Source organism: Pteronotus mesoamericanus, unplaced genomic scaffold (genome assembly GCF_021234165.1).
Source record: "Pteronotus mesoamericanus isolate MK-2021 breed Mesoamerican mustached bat unplaced genomic scaffold, CSHL_Meso_final contig_347, whole genome shotgun sequence".
Classification (NCBI taxonomy): domain Eukaryota; kingdom Metazoa; phylum Chordata; class Mammalia; order Chiroptera; family Mormoopidae; genus Pteronotus; species Pteronotus mesoamericanus.
Genome location: NW_026555137.1, coordinates 11,101,798 through 11,115,326, shown reverse-complemented (window position 1 = coordinate 11,115,326; position 13,529 = coordinate 11,101,798). Strand labels below are relative to the sequence as shown.

Genomic DNA, 13,529 nt, shown 5'->3' with positions numbered 1-13,529 from the left:
TATAGGAATGAGAATGCATTTCAAGTATTACCAGACCATGGTATATTGAGACAAGCTCAGTACATTGACCACACATGGGTTGAGTGTGCCGTTTTCCCCTTTGTGCCACTTTTTTCCTAACCGCTCCACTTTGTATATATGACTTACTGCGTATCAGTACCTGGACAGTGAGTGCCTATTACTCAAAACAGAATGAATTAACTGTTAGCAACCATTTCGTGGAGAACAAGCAGCATAAATTAAGACCAACTCTTAAGAACTCAAAGGTATCTCCTATTTGTAAGTAAGTGGTCCACAACAGCTCTGAGGAGGTAACTTTCCCTACCCCATTGGAGACACTCATCTCCCCTATTTTCATGAACAGGACTCCTATTGTGTCCCTCTGGTCTGCAGAAAACTGAACAGGGGACATTCAACAACTGACTTCTAGTAAAATAGGTGCTCCCACCAATACTCCTCATGCCTGCCTGTGGGAACATGCAAAGGACGACACTAAAAATAATTCCAGAATTCTCTTAAGGTTTTGTAATAATCTAAAACGTAAAAATGAAGTCACTGCTAAAAAGGAGTTTAAGACCAATAAGAACCTAAGTCCAATGTTATATATCTTGACATGGGCCTGTCCTTAGTTCACTGATGTTTAAGATTTCAGTGAGAGCTTCCAAAACTCAAATTTAACGACCAGCAGTCAGTACTAGAGAGGTGTTATAGGACTTAAAAGTTTCATTATCTTTTCACACTGATTATTCCAAAGCTAAACAAAACAGTGCTTGAGCAATAACTTCAGAATTTATAATCTTAAAATAACCAAATCTCCAATGCACTAATTTTTGGACCACACTTACTATATAGAGTATTTATAAATGTACTTCCACTCCTAAACAGATGTAACTATTTCCATGTGATGGCTAGGTTTGTGAATTATTGCTTTCGAATTCAACATATCCAAACATTTAAGATAAGGTTTTGGCAAACAGATTGACTTATACAAGGCTTATACTACTTTCCCCATCTTTCAACAGTCTTGTGTTTCAGATATAAAGTGACAAAACACTTGATGCTAAAATTATTTTGAATGTTGACATTTCAAGTGAAGTACAAGGATAAGGTCGATAATAAAGACCAAAAGCAGATATAGTTTAATGTATTTTAATAGCAAACTTACAGGAACAGCACAGAAGACAGACAACATTAAAAACATACTTGCATGTAGGACAACTCAGTTAGAAAAGTATAGTGAATGGATGGAATCTACTGTATGATAAAAATGCTACAAACACCATTTAGTTGCCATCAATAAGAAATTTACTTGTTTTAAAAAAATCCAAATGCTGGCATTGTCCAGAAAAATTTAACAGGTTTATTTATATTGTTATAAAGTTGAACTGCTTGAAACTTGTTCACTGAAACATCTCGACTTGCATTAATGCTTTATGTCCCCGCATTTATATTAAAAAAATTCACACACAAATGAAAATGGAAAAACTGCCAATACCTGATTTCTGTCCCCTATTATCCACTTGCAATCATATACTTAGGTACCTTTTGACCCCATGGAAAAAAAATATCTAACGTTCAGAACTACCAATAACAGGAAGAAGAGAATTTTTTTTTTTTTTTTTAAAGAATGAAATGTTTCCCATCATAGTGGATTCTTAAGCACGTTCTCCACGTATGCGGCGTGCTAGCTGGATGTCTTTTGGCATAATTGTTACACGTTTGGCATGGATAGCACACAGGTTGGTGTCTTCAAAAAGGCCAACCAGATAGGCTTCACTTGCCTCCTACAATAGGAATAAAGGGGAAAAAAAAATTAATGGTATTCTCAACAGTTAAGATACATCTGTATCAGTTAAAATGATAAGATTATTGAACCCTTTAAAAACCTACTTCAGAAGATGTTTACTATTTTACAAATTGCTTACATTTAAAAACCTGTGGGACAAAGCTATAGGGCAGCTTATGAAAGGTACATAGCTTAAGCATGTAAATTTTTATCCAATTACACAAAAGTCAAATCATTACTAAGAAAATTTAATATTTCTAACATCATTTCTAGCAAACTGTAATGTGTCTTTAGTAAAGCCAAAAAATCTACTTTAAACTCTAGTATCATCACCCTTATAAAGAAATGGAATTATGTATCCAATCCAAATCTCCTTCCCCACTCAGTGTTCTCCTTATGCTGAACCCTGATCACACTCCAAGATATGCCTGAACCTTTACCTTGCCAAATAATGTAACACGGCTGACAAGTGGTTTCCATCCTATGGTCCTCGTCTACCTTTCCTTACTCTATTAAAAATTTAAAAACAAACAAACAAAAAAACCCAAAAACTTTTTTTCTTTTACTGACTTTAGAGAGTGGGGAAGGGAGAGCAACAATGATTGGTTGCCTTCTGTACGCACCCCGAATGGGACCCAAAACTGCAACCCAAACACACGCTCTGACTGGGAATCAAACCAGCAACTTTTCAGTTTGTAGGACGCCACCCAACCAACTGAATCACACTGACCAGAGCTACACCTCAAATTTTATCACAAGAGTACTACAGGTTCCAGAACATACATTTTAACCTATCCTTCCTAGGAAATGTGCCTGCCCCATCACCAAGTGTACCTTCCTCTATGTACGCTATTCTGTAATGGCATTTATCATCTATTTATCAATATTGATCCATCTGGTTTTCCCCATTACACTCTAAAATTCTTGAAGGGATCTTCTCAACCCTAACATCACTCAAAAAGCTGTCAGTTGTGTGAATTACTCATCAACACTTGGCATATAAAGAAGGAAAAAGAGTTTGTACTTGGTAATACTTAACTCAAACTTTTAATACAACTGACAGCAGTCCAAAAAGTTGAAGGATCCTTTAGTTTAATTTAAAACATCTGTGTAATCATTTTAAAATGAAGTGAAGAAACTGTTTTAGTGGATTAGGAGCATTAAGAGAGAGGTTATTTGGCCTTTTCTCATTTTCTAGAAGATATTTCTCTCTTCCAGGTATATTTAGGAAAAACCAGACTTTGTTATAGTTGCTATTTTTCTCCTAATTTTAAAAATTATTTCCATTTTCTAATATTAAGACAATAATAAACTGAAAAAGAAACAAAAATACTCGAGCAATTCAGGCCCCATAATACCACATAATACGTAAGACACACAGATGGGAATAGCCAGATTTGCTTTTTACAAACATTTGGACTCTGCAATAAAACCAAGAAGATAATGCTTTAAAAGCATTAACACAGCCACATTTAATTCAAATGATTTACACTATATTTCATCTTATGAAAAACATTATTCCTTCACCTTTATATCCTTTACCTGCTATCTCCTATAAAACTCTGTTTCACCCCAGATTTTACTATGCCTACATGTCTCCCTGCAGAATTTGCTACCAAAAGCCAGATCTTATTTGCCTCCTCTTGAAGGCCTTCCTAGCTCAGGACTGTAACACCAAGGAGAATGCAACCACTCCTTTTGCCCCTGGCTTCCAGGTGCAGGCACCCCAAACTCCTCCTTCCTTGTCACTCATTCGTCTTGTCCACCAGCCTTCTTTTAATACCTTCAGTTACTTAATAGAGATTTCATTTTATACTCATAATGCCTTGCTCAAGTAGATGTTTAATAAATGGATCTGTTGGTTTGTTTTTACATTTACCCCTAATTTAAATCTGTATCTTTCCTATACAATTATTAGTCCCTCACATCATACCTATTTCAAAGACTCTATTAACAGAAAAGTCCTTAATTTTCAGGGAATAATTCTTGAGATTCTGGTAATGGGTAAAAAGTTTGGAAAACATGGCATACTGCAGCCTACTCTTAGGGGCCTGCAATGCGCATCAGATACTAGGACTGAAGCTCCTCAGGAAAGGAAGAGTTTTGTTTCGCCCATCTTATCTCAGGGTTATGCAAATCTAGAATGTTTCTGTGAAATGCAGCAGCGAGCTGCTATATGGACAAGCCAACAGGTCCTATGATTCAGAGACAACCTATTTAAGAGTGATTAAGATCAACAGGCTCCTAGTGCTATCCCTGAACTTGGTTATGGGCTTTAGAGGGTTCTGTCTGGTCAATTCTAGGATAAGATTCAATATTCACAAGGGACCTGACTATGACCCTCATATTTCCAATTCTATAATCAATATCCCAAAGACTCCTAAACATTAAGGCAGTAATGAGGATTAAAGACTGCCACGTTAATTTATTGCTACATTAATATAACTGAGATAATGACAAAAAAAATAGTATCTTACAGCTTGAAGGAAACAGCAATTTACAACACTCTGAATATATCCAATGTCTGACTCTTCCATTTCAAAACACCTATGTCCATTTTTAACACAAAAATAACCATAGTTCAAGCTCTTAGATATTAAAGGTGAAGGCTAACTTTTAAGTTAGTCAATTCTTGATTATCTATGAAAAACCTAGGCTAACTTTTCTACCATCCTCATTTAGTTGTATTAGAAAAGTTGTAAATAGTGTTAATTCTAAAGCCATTTCTGTAAATTTTAACTTTATTATTCTACTTCCATTAGCAAATTCTCCATCTTTCTATCTTTAAAAGAACTGAAGTGTATGTATAAAATAAAATAAAAAAACTTGTAACGAACATTACTCTTTCCAATAAAAATAAGAGCTACCTAATGCTATGGGCAACAGAGGTGAACATTTTCCTCAGAACTAATACAACCATACTTACAAACTGCAACAATAAACTTTTATACATGAATTAAAAAAAAGACAAGTTTTTACCCAGATTGTTTAGTAATCTCAATCTACAAGGTTGAAGACTGATATTTAAACTCAATAATAATGGAAGTTTACACGTGCCTTTATAGACAATAATCTCTCACCCACACTGTTTAGCAATCTCAATTGACAAGGCTCCATTATAGCAATGACAAACTCAAAATGTTGAGTTTTCAATTATAATTATGTTCTCAAAAGCACAGTCCTGCCACCTCTCAACTAGGAAACAAAATTAGTAACTTTGAATCAAATCTAAGATTCTTAGTAATGTTTCTGTATTAATAGTAGGGAAAATGTGACTTGTAATTGCAATAATAAATGCAATGGGACATTTCAGTGATTAATCAGTGATTAAAACAGAAAATAAAGTTTTAAATAACAACACTAGAAGATTTCAGTTTGAAATTTCAATTCATTGACAATTTAATGGACGCCTACTCCTGGAATTCACCAATCAAATGAAGTTCTGACTAACCATAGAAACAGCTCAACCAATTATACTTCAGTGTAGAATCCACCTATCAAATCCTCCTCACTTATAAAACAAAAGCTTGGCACAGCAACAGCAGCCTCGAAAATCATCCAATGGAGTGTATGTGGAGCCTAGACCCTCCCCGCGGAGAGATTCTGAGTCAGGTCTGTCGTGGTGCCTAGCAATCTGCATTTTTAATCACCTCCAACTCCATGCTTTGAAGAGGTAGTTTTACCATATTTCAAGACACAATAATCTAAAGAATGCCAACCATACAAAATAAAATAGGATTATTTAAGTGATTGATGTTAATTATTACATGTACCTAGTTATCTTCTGGGCATTTTAAGTTTTCATCTCAGCATAAGCCACAAGTATTTCAAATATGTAACAATCCCTAAAATAATATTTCTCGAAGTTATGACACCCAAGAGCCAAGATTAAATTCAGTATGCTTCCCATTTAAGTTGAAATCCCTAAACTCCTTTAGCAAAGGACTAGTCCTCAAATCCTTGTTCCTTTACAAGCTATCACCTTTCTTTTCTCCCTATTGCCAATCCTAACCACCATTCCCTGCTGCCTCATCACACAATTCTTTAATACTGCCTATTCCCATCCTAGCTATAATGCACTCTCCACTTGCTGTCAGTTCCAGCAAGACATTTATTCTAACATTCCTTTTATACCAGCTATGTTGGAACTGATTACCAGTATAGACCTTTAGTCCCATGTCTTTTTATTGCCCTGCAGCAACCAGAGGCCAAACCAGGGGTTGCCTTTTCTCCTTAGACATTGTTTTTTAGTGCAATGTTTAAAATATTTAAATAGTTTAGTAGGATGCACACTAGGCTTTGGAGTCAAATGGATTCCAACTCCATTTTCTGTGTGTGTGACCTTCGAGCAAGTTAACCCTTCTGACATCTCAACACTAAATAAGGATACTTTGCAGGCTTGTGATGATTACATCATATACACATGTCCAAAGATTTAGAATTATTCTTGATACGTAGGAGGACCTCCAATTCGTAGAGACTTTCCTACCCGCCATTTTACCTGCAAAGCACCAATAGCTGCACTCTGGAAGCGCAGGTCTGTTTTGAAGTCCTGAGCAATTTCTCGCACCAGACGCTGGAAGGGAAGTTTGCGAATCAGAAGTTCAGTGGACTTCTGATAACGTCTAATTTCACGAAGTGCCACAGTACCAGGCCTTAAAAAAAGAAAAAATGTAAAGAAACCATTACAAAACACATGAAAAACACAAAAGGATTTAAGCAGTTAGCTTAAAAGAAATGCAGTCACTTTTTGAAAACTAAATTGCCCAACTTATCAAATTTCACTCATCAATTTATAGCCTGAATATTCAAGCCTATCAAGAATACTAAATATCTTTAAAGCAAAAAGCATGATATTAAGATTCCTGACAGTGCTATTTATTTTATTCATCTTTAACATATATATCACTAAACTTCTGTCATAATTACAGCTTGGGAAGATATTAGGCCACTAACAAAGAAGTAAAAATTGTTAGATTCTTCTCAATTTGACACCACCCTCCTTCCCACCCCAATCCTCTATTCATCTATATGATCTACCAGTACAACCCAATGAGCTTCACTTAAAAATACACTTGTGGTATCTGATTTCCCAGAATACCTTTACTCTGACTAACTACCACCTATCCTTCATGATTCTTGATTGTTCAATTATGTATAGAAGGTTTTTAAAAATACTAATTGCCAGCAAGAAATTACCTCAAATGACTTTATTTTTATTTCTTCCACTGCATGAGCTTTAATTTTTTTTGTAAAGGCTACCTAAGCACGGGCAACTTCTGCCCTCTAATGGCAGATGCCCTTAATAACACTGCTGAGGGTAGGTCAAAACGAAATGCGTTATTAGAAGGAAATAAACCAATTCAAGCAAATGAGGAATGGGAACTTTACTAAAACAAAATGACATAAATCTTGATTAAATTATTTTGCCAAAAGCAACAGCATCCTCAAAATGTATCTACAAATAACACTTTACTATTTAAAAATACATATTACTAACAGCTAAATAAAATGTTAAGACCATTAACTTTATTAGTGATGTAATAGGTCTCCTTTGGGCCATCGGTTAAGATTGTGGCTTCAAAAACTAAACACGTTCCCAATAAAAACTAACACTAAATTTTATATGAATTTTCAGGTATTAAAGGAAAAACATCAGTTTCTCTAAAACAAAAAGTTTGCTTTTTACATACATCTTTTTGTTAGATTATATGGATACTGCGGTTCGGGGCTTTGTTCCATTATTTTCCTCTCTCTCTTTTTTAACACGGCAACAAAAAGGTCTGTGGATGTGCCTCACCCTCCCCCAATTCCTGTTATGATTTGATAGCTTCCCCAAACTGGCCGTTTATTTTCCTCTTATTTTTAATACCTGTAACGATGAGGTTTCTTCACCCCTCCAGTAGAGGGCGCACTCTTGCGAGCGGCTTTGGTAGCCAGTTGCTTCCTCGGTGCTTTACCACCGGTCGATTTGCGGGCAGTCTGCTTTGTACGAGCCATGGTACAGAGACCTCTTTACTTACCTACCAGCATCAAAAAACCAAAAATCACCATAAACTACGAAACACACAAGTTTTCCTGTCACTAACCGCCCCCCCGCCCGACCGAAGACCTGGAAATATGATCAGCATTAGGGAAAAAAAAAATGTCGGTAATGTTATATAATTCGAAAGGGTAGATTGCATTTACCACCCAAATACGCTTTCTTGAAACAAACTGTAGTACTAGAAAATTGTTACCACTGAACACCAATCATCTCTCAAAAATGCCAAATCTGAGCGACAAACGGCAACACAAAAAGACCCCTCACAGCCTTTGCTTCAATTTCTTTAATTAAAGCAGAAATTAGAAAAATGTCTGTAAACATTCGACCCATAAACACGTCAAAAGAACCAAGCCAGAAACCACAGAAAGACCGAGTCAAATTACAGCAAAAAAGGTTTTAGCCCCCCCGCCCCCGTCACTCTCCCCCTTGCGTCTGGCAGTTGATAGATTGCTGTAAATATCTGAAAACATTCCTGCGTTAGCATCTCTACAGTTGTGTTGACAAAAAGGCGTCTTGGAAAACGAAAAACAAGAGAGGAACAACAGCTACCACCAGCCAGCATTCTACAAAGCGCCGTCCTCGCGGCAGTCCAACCAGGCTTCGCAATGAAGGGGAAAAAAAAAAAAAAGTGCCCGCACCCAGGCTTTAATTAACGCACCGGCCGACCGGTCCACCCCAAGCACCACATAAACTTTTGGTTTCGCCTCCTCCGGCCCCTCGGCTCGGGGTCCCCCAGCCTCCCGCCTCGCTCCCAGCGTCTCGCGCAAGCACAAACTCGGCTTCTAGACCAGAACAAAATGGAAACAATCGCAAAACGTATCCAGTTTCCTTCCTAAGAGACAAAACACCAAAACCCTCGAAAATACCCCGATCCCCTGCCACGTGCCGCCCTCCAAAATGCAAAAGTTTTTTTTGCATTTGGGATGCATCAAGTTTCCGCTTCTCCAAAAAAGGAGAAAAAAATGTCCCTCTTCAAAGAATTTTCCTCCTTTTCTGAAATGGGGAAGAGAGAAACGGGGGAAAAAATATGGTCGGTGACCAGAGAAGAGAGACAAGATGGTGAAGCTTAGCAACAACTGTGGGGAGGCAGCAAAAAGCGAGTTACCCCACGGTGGGAAGCGGCGGCGATTTCCACCCTTTTCCCGCCCGAAAACTGGGGGCCGGAGCCCGGGGGCGGCAGTTAAGGGACCCGCGCGGGTCGTGGTGAAGGTTTGGGGTCCCGGGAAGGGGCGGCGGGCGGGATTTCACCGAAGAAAGAGGCGCCCGGGGCGCGGGGAGGAGGGAGAGCAGGCTCGGCGCCGCGGCGGTTGCTGCTGTTGGGCTGAGGCGGCGAGAGACTGGGGAGCCGCCGCCGCCTGAGGGGAGAGGGAAACTCGCTCCTCACCTCCATTTCTGGGCCAAAAAGTTTGTGGGCCAAACCAGAGGGGCTGCGGGGCCCCTCGCCGCACCGCCAGGGCCCGGCCCGGGGCTGACGGCAAGCGGGGCTCGGTTCCGGGGAAGCGGGCAGACGGGGAAACTTACCCCCCTTCTCCTTCGGCTGGAGCTCGGCGAGCTGGAGGAGGCGCTGGCGTTAGAGAGCGACGGCGGCTGCGAACACAATTGAAAGATGGCTGACACCGAGGTTATCCCCCAACACACGCCGCCCCGCCCCCGCGCCGCGTGCCAACCAATCACACACAATGGAGGGAAGGCTCGGCCCCGCCCCGCGCCCCCGCTCGCGCCCCGCCCCCGCCCTTCCCCCCGCGCGCCCGTTCGCTGGCGCGCGCTCGCCCCTCCCCCGCGCGCCGTCCGCTCCCTCCTCCCAGCCACCTCGCTCAGTGTGTGTACAAACACAAAAGACGTGCCGAGGGGCCGAGGGCTTCCGCCGAGACAGCCGCCCGTCCCCGTTTTAACTCCCGCTCCCGGGCCCCGCGCTCCCACCCGGCTCCGTGAGCACACGTCATCGAACTCGCGAAGCCCGGGTTTGGGGCGCCGAGGGGCAGGTACGGGGGAGGGGAGGACGGGAGGAGGCGCGGCGGGTGAACGCCCGGCCTGCGGGCGTCTCGGGCCACGGCGGGGAAAGGGAGGGGGCGCCCCGCTCCTGCGCGGGCTCCGGCGCGCGCCCCCGAGGCGCCCCGGACGGCGTCGGGACGGAGAAGAGGACGCGGCCGTCCGGGTCGCCGCGCCCCAGTTGAAAGCATTTCCCAACAGGAAGCTTGCAAATAGAACTCTGGTTTACTGCTCCCACTTTCGGGTCGGGCTGCTTTCGCAGCTGGCGGGGCGCACAGCCCCTCTGCTCGCTTTCGTCCCGGTCCAAGTGCGGCAGGTCCGTCCGCAGACAACTTTATCTGCTCAGACAGCGACCCCGATCGAGGCGGGCCGCCCGGGCGGGCTGCGGGCTGTACAGCGGCCGGTGTGCGCGCGCTTGGCCACCGGCTGCTACCAGCCCATCGCAGGTGGCGTCTCCAAGGCCGAGGGGACGAAGCTCGCCTTCTTCCTGGGCCGGGTGTGTGATGCAAGATGGCTGTATTTTGTAAGCCTCTAAAACAGCGTATACAGCTAACTGCGCCAGGGCCTGACTACCAGTCCTGGCAGCTTGTCCTACCAGCCAGCTGGGCCTTTTAACCGTGTCAGTGTTGCGGGTAGAATGAACACGTCAGAATAATATAATGTCAGCAGCTTCTGCATAGTTTAAGTGTCGCGGAAAGCGGCAGAAATAAAGAAAAGAGTGGTTTGGGGATTGTTTATCCATTTTCCAATTCTCAGTATCATGAGGAACAGACTTTTTACACTAAAGTTATCCACGTTATCAGCTCGTTGGCCTTGGATATGTGAACCATCCCCCAGGTGGTATTAACAACTGTGTGTGAAGGTTTTCAGAAGTGCCATACAGACCACCGGTAGGATAGTGAAGGAGATAGATTTCATAGATGAGAGGCACTATTTGTAATTTGAAGATCTTAGCATCTTAGTCATGAACATTATCCTGAAAGGGGTATATGGAAATGAGGGAGGGAATAGATTTGTCCAAGGTCACTTAAGTGAGAAACAGTCCCAGGAGAAACTAAAAAAGAAATCCAGGCCTCCCGTTTCATTATTATTTAATGAGTGTTAAGTGTTCGTGGTTGCCGTGCCGCCGTGCAGAGCGCGCGCAGTCGGCTGGCTTATTCCAATAGCACATATGCAAAAAAGCCTAGGCTGAGCTGGCCGCGAAGAGTTGCCCATACATAACTCAGGCCAAGGAGTTTTTTTGGTTTTGCTTCCTTTTTGTTTTATTTTCAGGATACCAAAATATTTACTGGGTTTATCCAGGACGTCTGTTCTACATCAATTAAACTCATCATATTGTCAAGAAATGTTAAGTGACGTGGGTGATGTTCTTTTTATATTCTAGATTTTTCTATAATGCCTATTTTTTTGGCTAAAAAATATTTTTAAGGAAGGGAACGAGTATATGAACATGAAACATTTCTGATCTTGGATTATCTGAACGAACTCAGCTGTCTGTCCATAAAAGGGAAGTAATATTTATCTGTGAAGATAGGCTTCAAGTCCTTTCCAGTTGGGGGGTCCAGTAGGTAAGCACCTGTGTTATCTGGTCGTGTAGTGGCTTCAGGAAGTCCTCTCACTGAGTGAATATTGAGTGCCAATTATAGGTTAGGCACAATTCTGGGTGCTGGTAATAAAAGTGAACAAGACAAGGGATGCTCCTGCCCTCTTGGGGCTTGCAATCTCCGGAAGCATTGGCTTGTACAGGGAACCAGCACTCGGATGAAGGGAAGGGAGGAAAGGCCCTTTGTGGCCTCATGAATGGCAAAAACTGCAGCTAAGGGGAACGGAGGACGTTAGAGGCCAGATGATGGGGAGAGGAGAGCTGCTAGGGCCAAAAGGGATTCGAAAGGGGCACCAGAGTCAGTTCTGAATTGCCCCTACTTCTAGAACTCTTGAGCTAATAATGGCCTCAAAATTTGGAGTTTAAAAAAAGAAAGAATATGGGAACGAAAGCTTTTTAAGTAGTTAAAACACTTCCTAGCATGGAAAGCTCATGGCCACTAATTTAGATTTGTTTATAAGTAAAAGTTTTAAAAAGTACAATGGGATGGATTTTAAAAGCACCATTTTATTATGTAACGTCGCTGGGCTCCTGAGTCAGGCATGCAAAGGTTACTGCCTCGCGGAGCTGGTTTTTCTGTACTCCCCCCCTCCATGCCCACGCTCGCGCCACACTCTTTCTTTATCATGTTGACTTAAATCTGTCATATTTGTTGCTTTCAAATTTATTTTTTAATTTTCCAATTACAATTGACCTATATTCGTTTCAGGTGTGCAACGTAGCAATTAGACATTTATGTAAGTTGAGGAATGATCGTCCTGATTATCATATTTACTTGTTTATTGTCTGGCTCCTCCCCAAGGGATATATAGCACAGGACAGTAGTGGTCTTCCCCGTTTCTGCCCGCTGGTTTCGCACTGCCACCCTCGCTGCGCACCCAGATTGGGGCCTTTCCCAATTCGCTGGACCCTCTTATTAGGGGAACTCATTCAGTTCCATGGCAATTCTCAAAGATATGACTGAAGTAGAGAGAATAATATAACGAGCCCCTTTGTACCATCGCCTAGCCCCAAAATGATCAACTCGTGACCAGTCCTGTGTGTCGTCTATACCCCTACTCAGTCCCCCTCCCTCCCTCACTTGAATTATTTTGAGGCAAATCCCAGACTTCTAAAATCATTTTGTTGGTAGATATTTGAGTATCATAGAAACCAAATAAATGGTTGCTATGCCTATTAAATCTGTTATCATCTATAGGTTCTCTCTCTATGTGCACTTTGTAAAAAATATACCCTGAGGCTTTGGAGTCCAGCCCTCTCTCCAAAACTGTCCCTCTTTCAGTCTTGCCCAGTAAGTGGCATTATGATTTGTTCAACTGCTCAGACCAATAAGCACAGGCCCCCTTCTTCAGCCTCCCTTTCTCCCCCACCCCCCATAGTCCTATTCATCCTACCTCAGAAAAAAAGCCTCAGAATGACCTCCTCACCTCTCACCTGGCCCCCCAGTCACTTCCTGGATGACCTCTCTCCACACCTGCACCTGTTTTCTCTCCTCAGCTTGCAGAGATTGAGGTTAGAGAGTGTAAATCAGATTAAATCACACCCTTGCTTAAATCTAATCAGTGGCCTTCTACTGCTCTTGGTTAAAATTGGTCCTTGCAGGACTTGGCATCACGCCTGCCTGCTCGTGGCACGTGAATGCTGTCCCTCAGCTTCTTGTAGGGCGGGCTCATTCGTCTTCTAGGGCAACATTTCCCACTTTTCCATGTCTTTTTACTCTTAGAAGGGGATCTGATTTGTAAGGTACCCCAAAGGAAAGTGGAGGGGATTTGGAGCCATTCATGTGGAACTTGATTAAGAATTTCGTTATTCCCCTGGCTGGTGTGGCTCAGTGGATTGAGCACCAGCCTGTGAACCAAAGGGTCGCCGGCTCGATTCCCAGTCAGGGCACAAGCCTGGGTTGCAGGCCAGGTCCCTGGTAGGGGGCACGCAAGATGCAACCACACATTGATGTTTCTCTCCTCTTCCTCCCTTCACCTCTCTAAAAATAAATAAAATCTTTAAAAAAAAAGAATTTCATTATTTTCTTTTTTATATAATCACTGTAAGAGAAAACATGTTTTAAGGAAGGTAGCAATATGAGACTTCTGTAAAACTCTGGAACA

At 42.1% G+C, this 13,529-nt stretch overlaps 1 protein-coding gene across 1 annotated transcript; it reads right to left on the bottom strand.

Annotated features, from left to right (window-relative positions):
- Positions 1-1,282: 1,282 nt before the first annotated feature.
- LOC129073007 (histone H3.3A) lies at positions 1,283-9,447 on the bottom strand. The gene is made up of 4 exons (XM_054576657.1): positions 9,354-9,447; positions 7,659-7,809; positions 6,288-6,441; positions 1,283-1,784 (listed from the first exon to the last, which is right to left on the bottom strand). Exons 2-4 carry the CDS (start codon positions 7,784-7,786, stop codon positions 1,656-1,658), a joined length of 411 nt encoding a protein of 136 aa, XP_054432632.1. The 5' UTR covers positions 7,787-7,809; positions 9,354-9,447; the 3' UTR covers positions 1,283-1,655.
- Between the last annotated feature and the right edge of the window lie 4,082 nt (positions 9,448-13,529).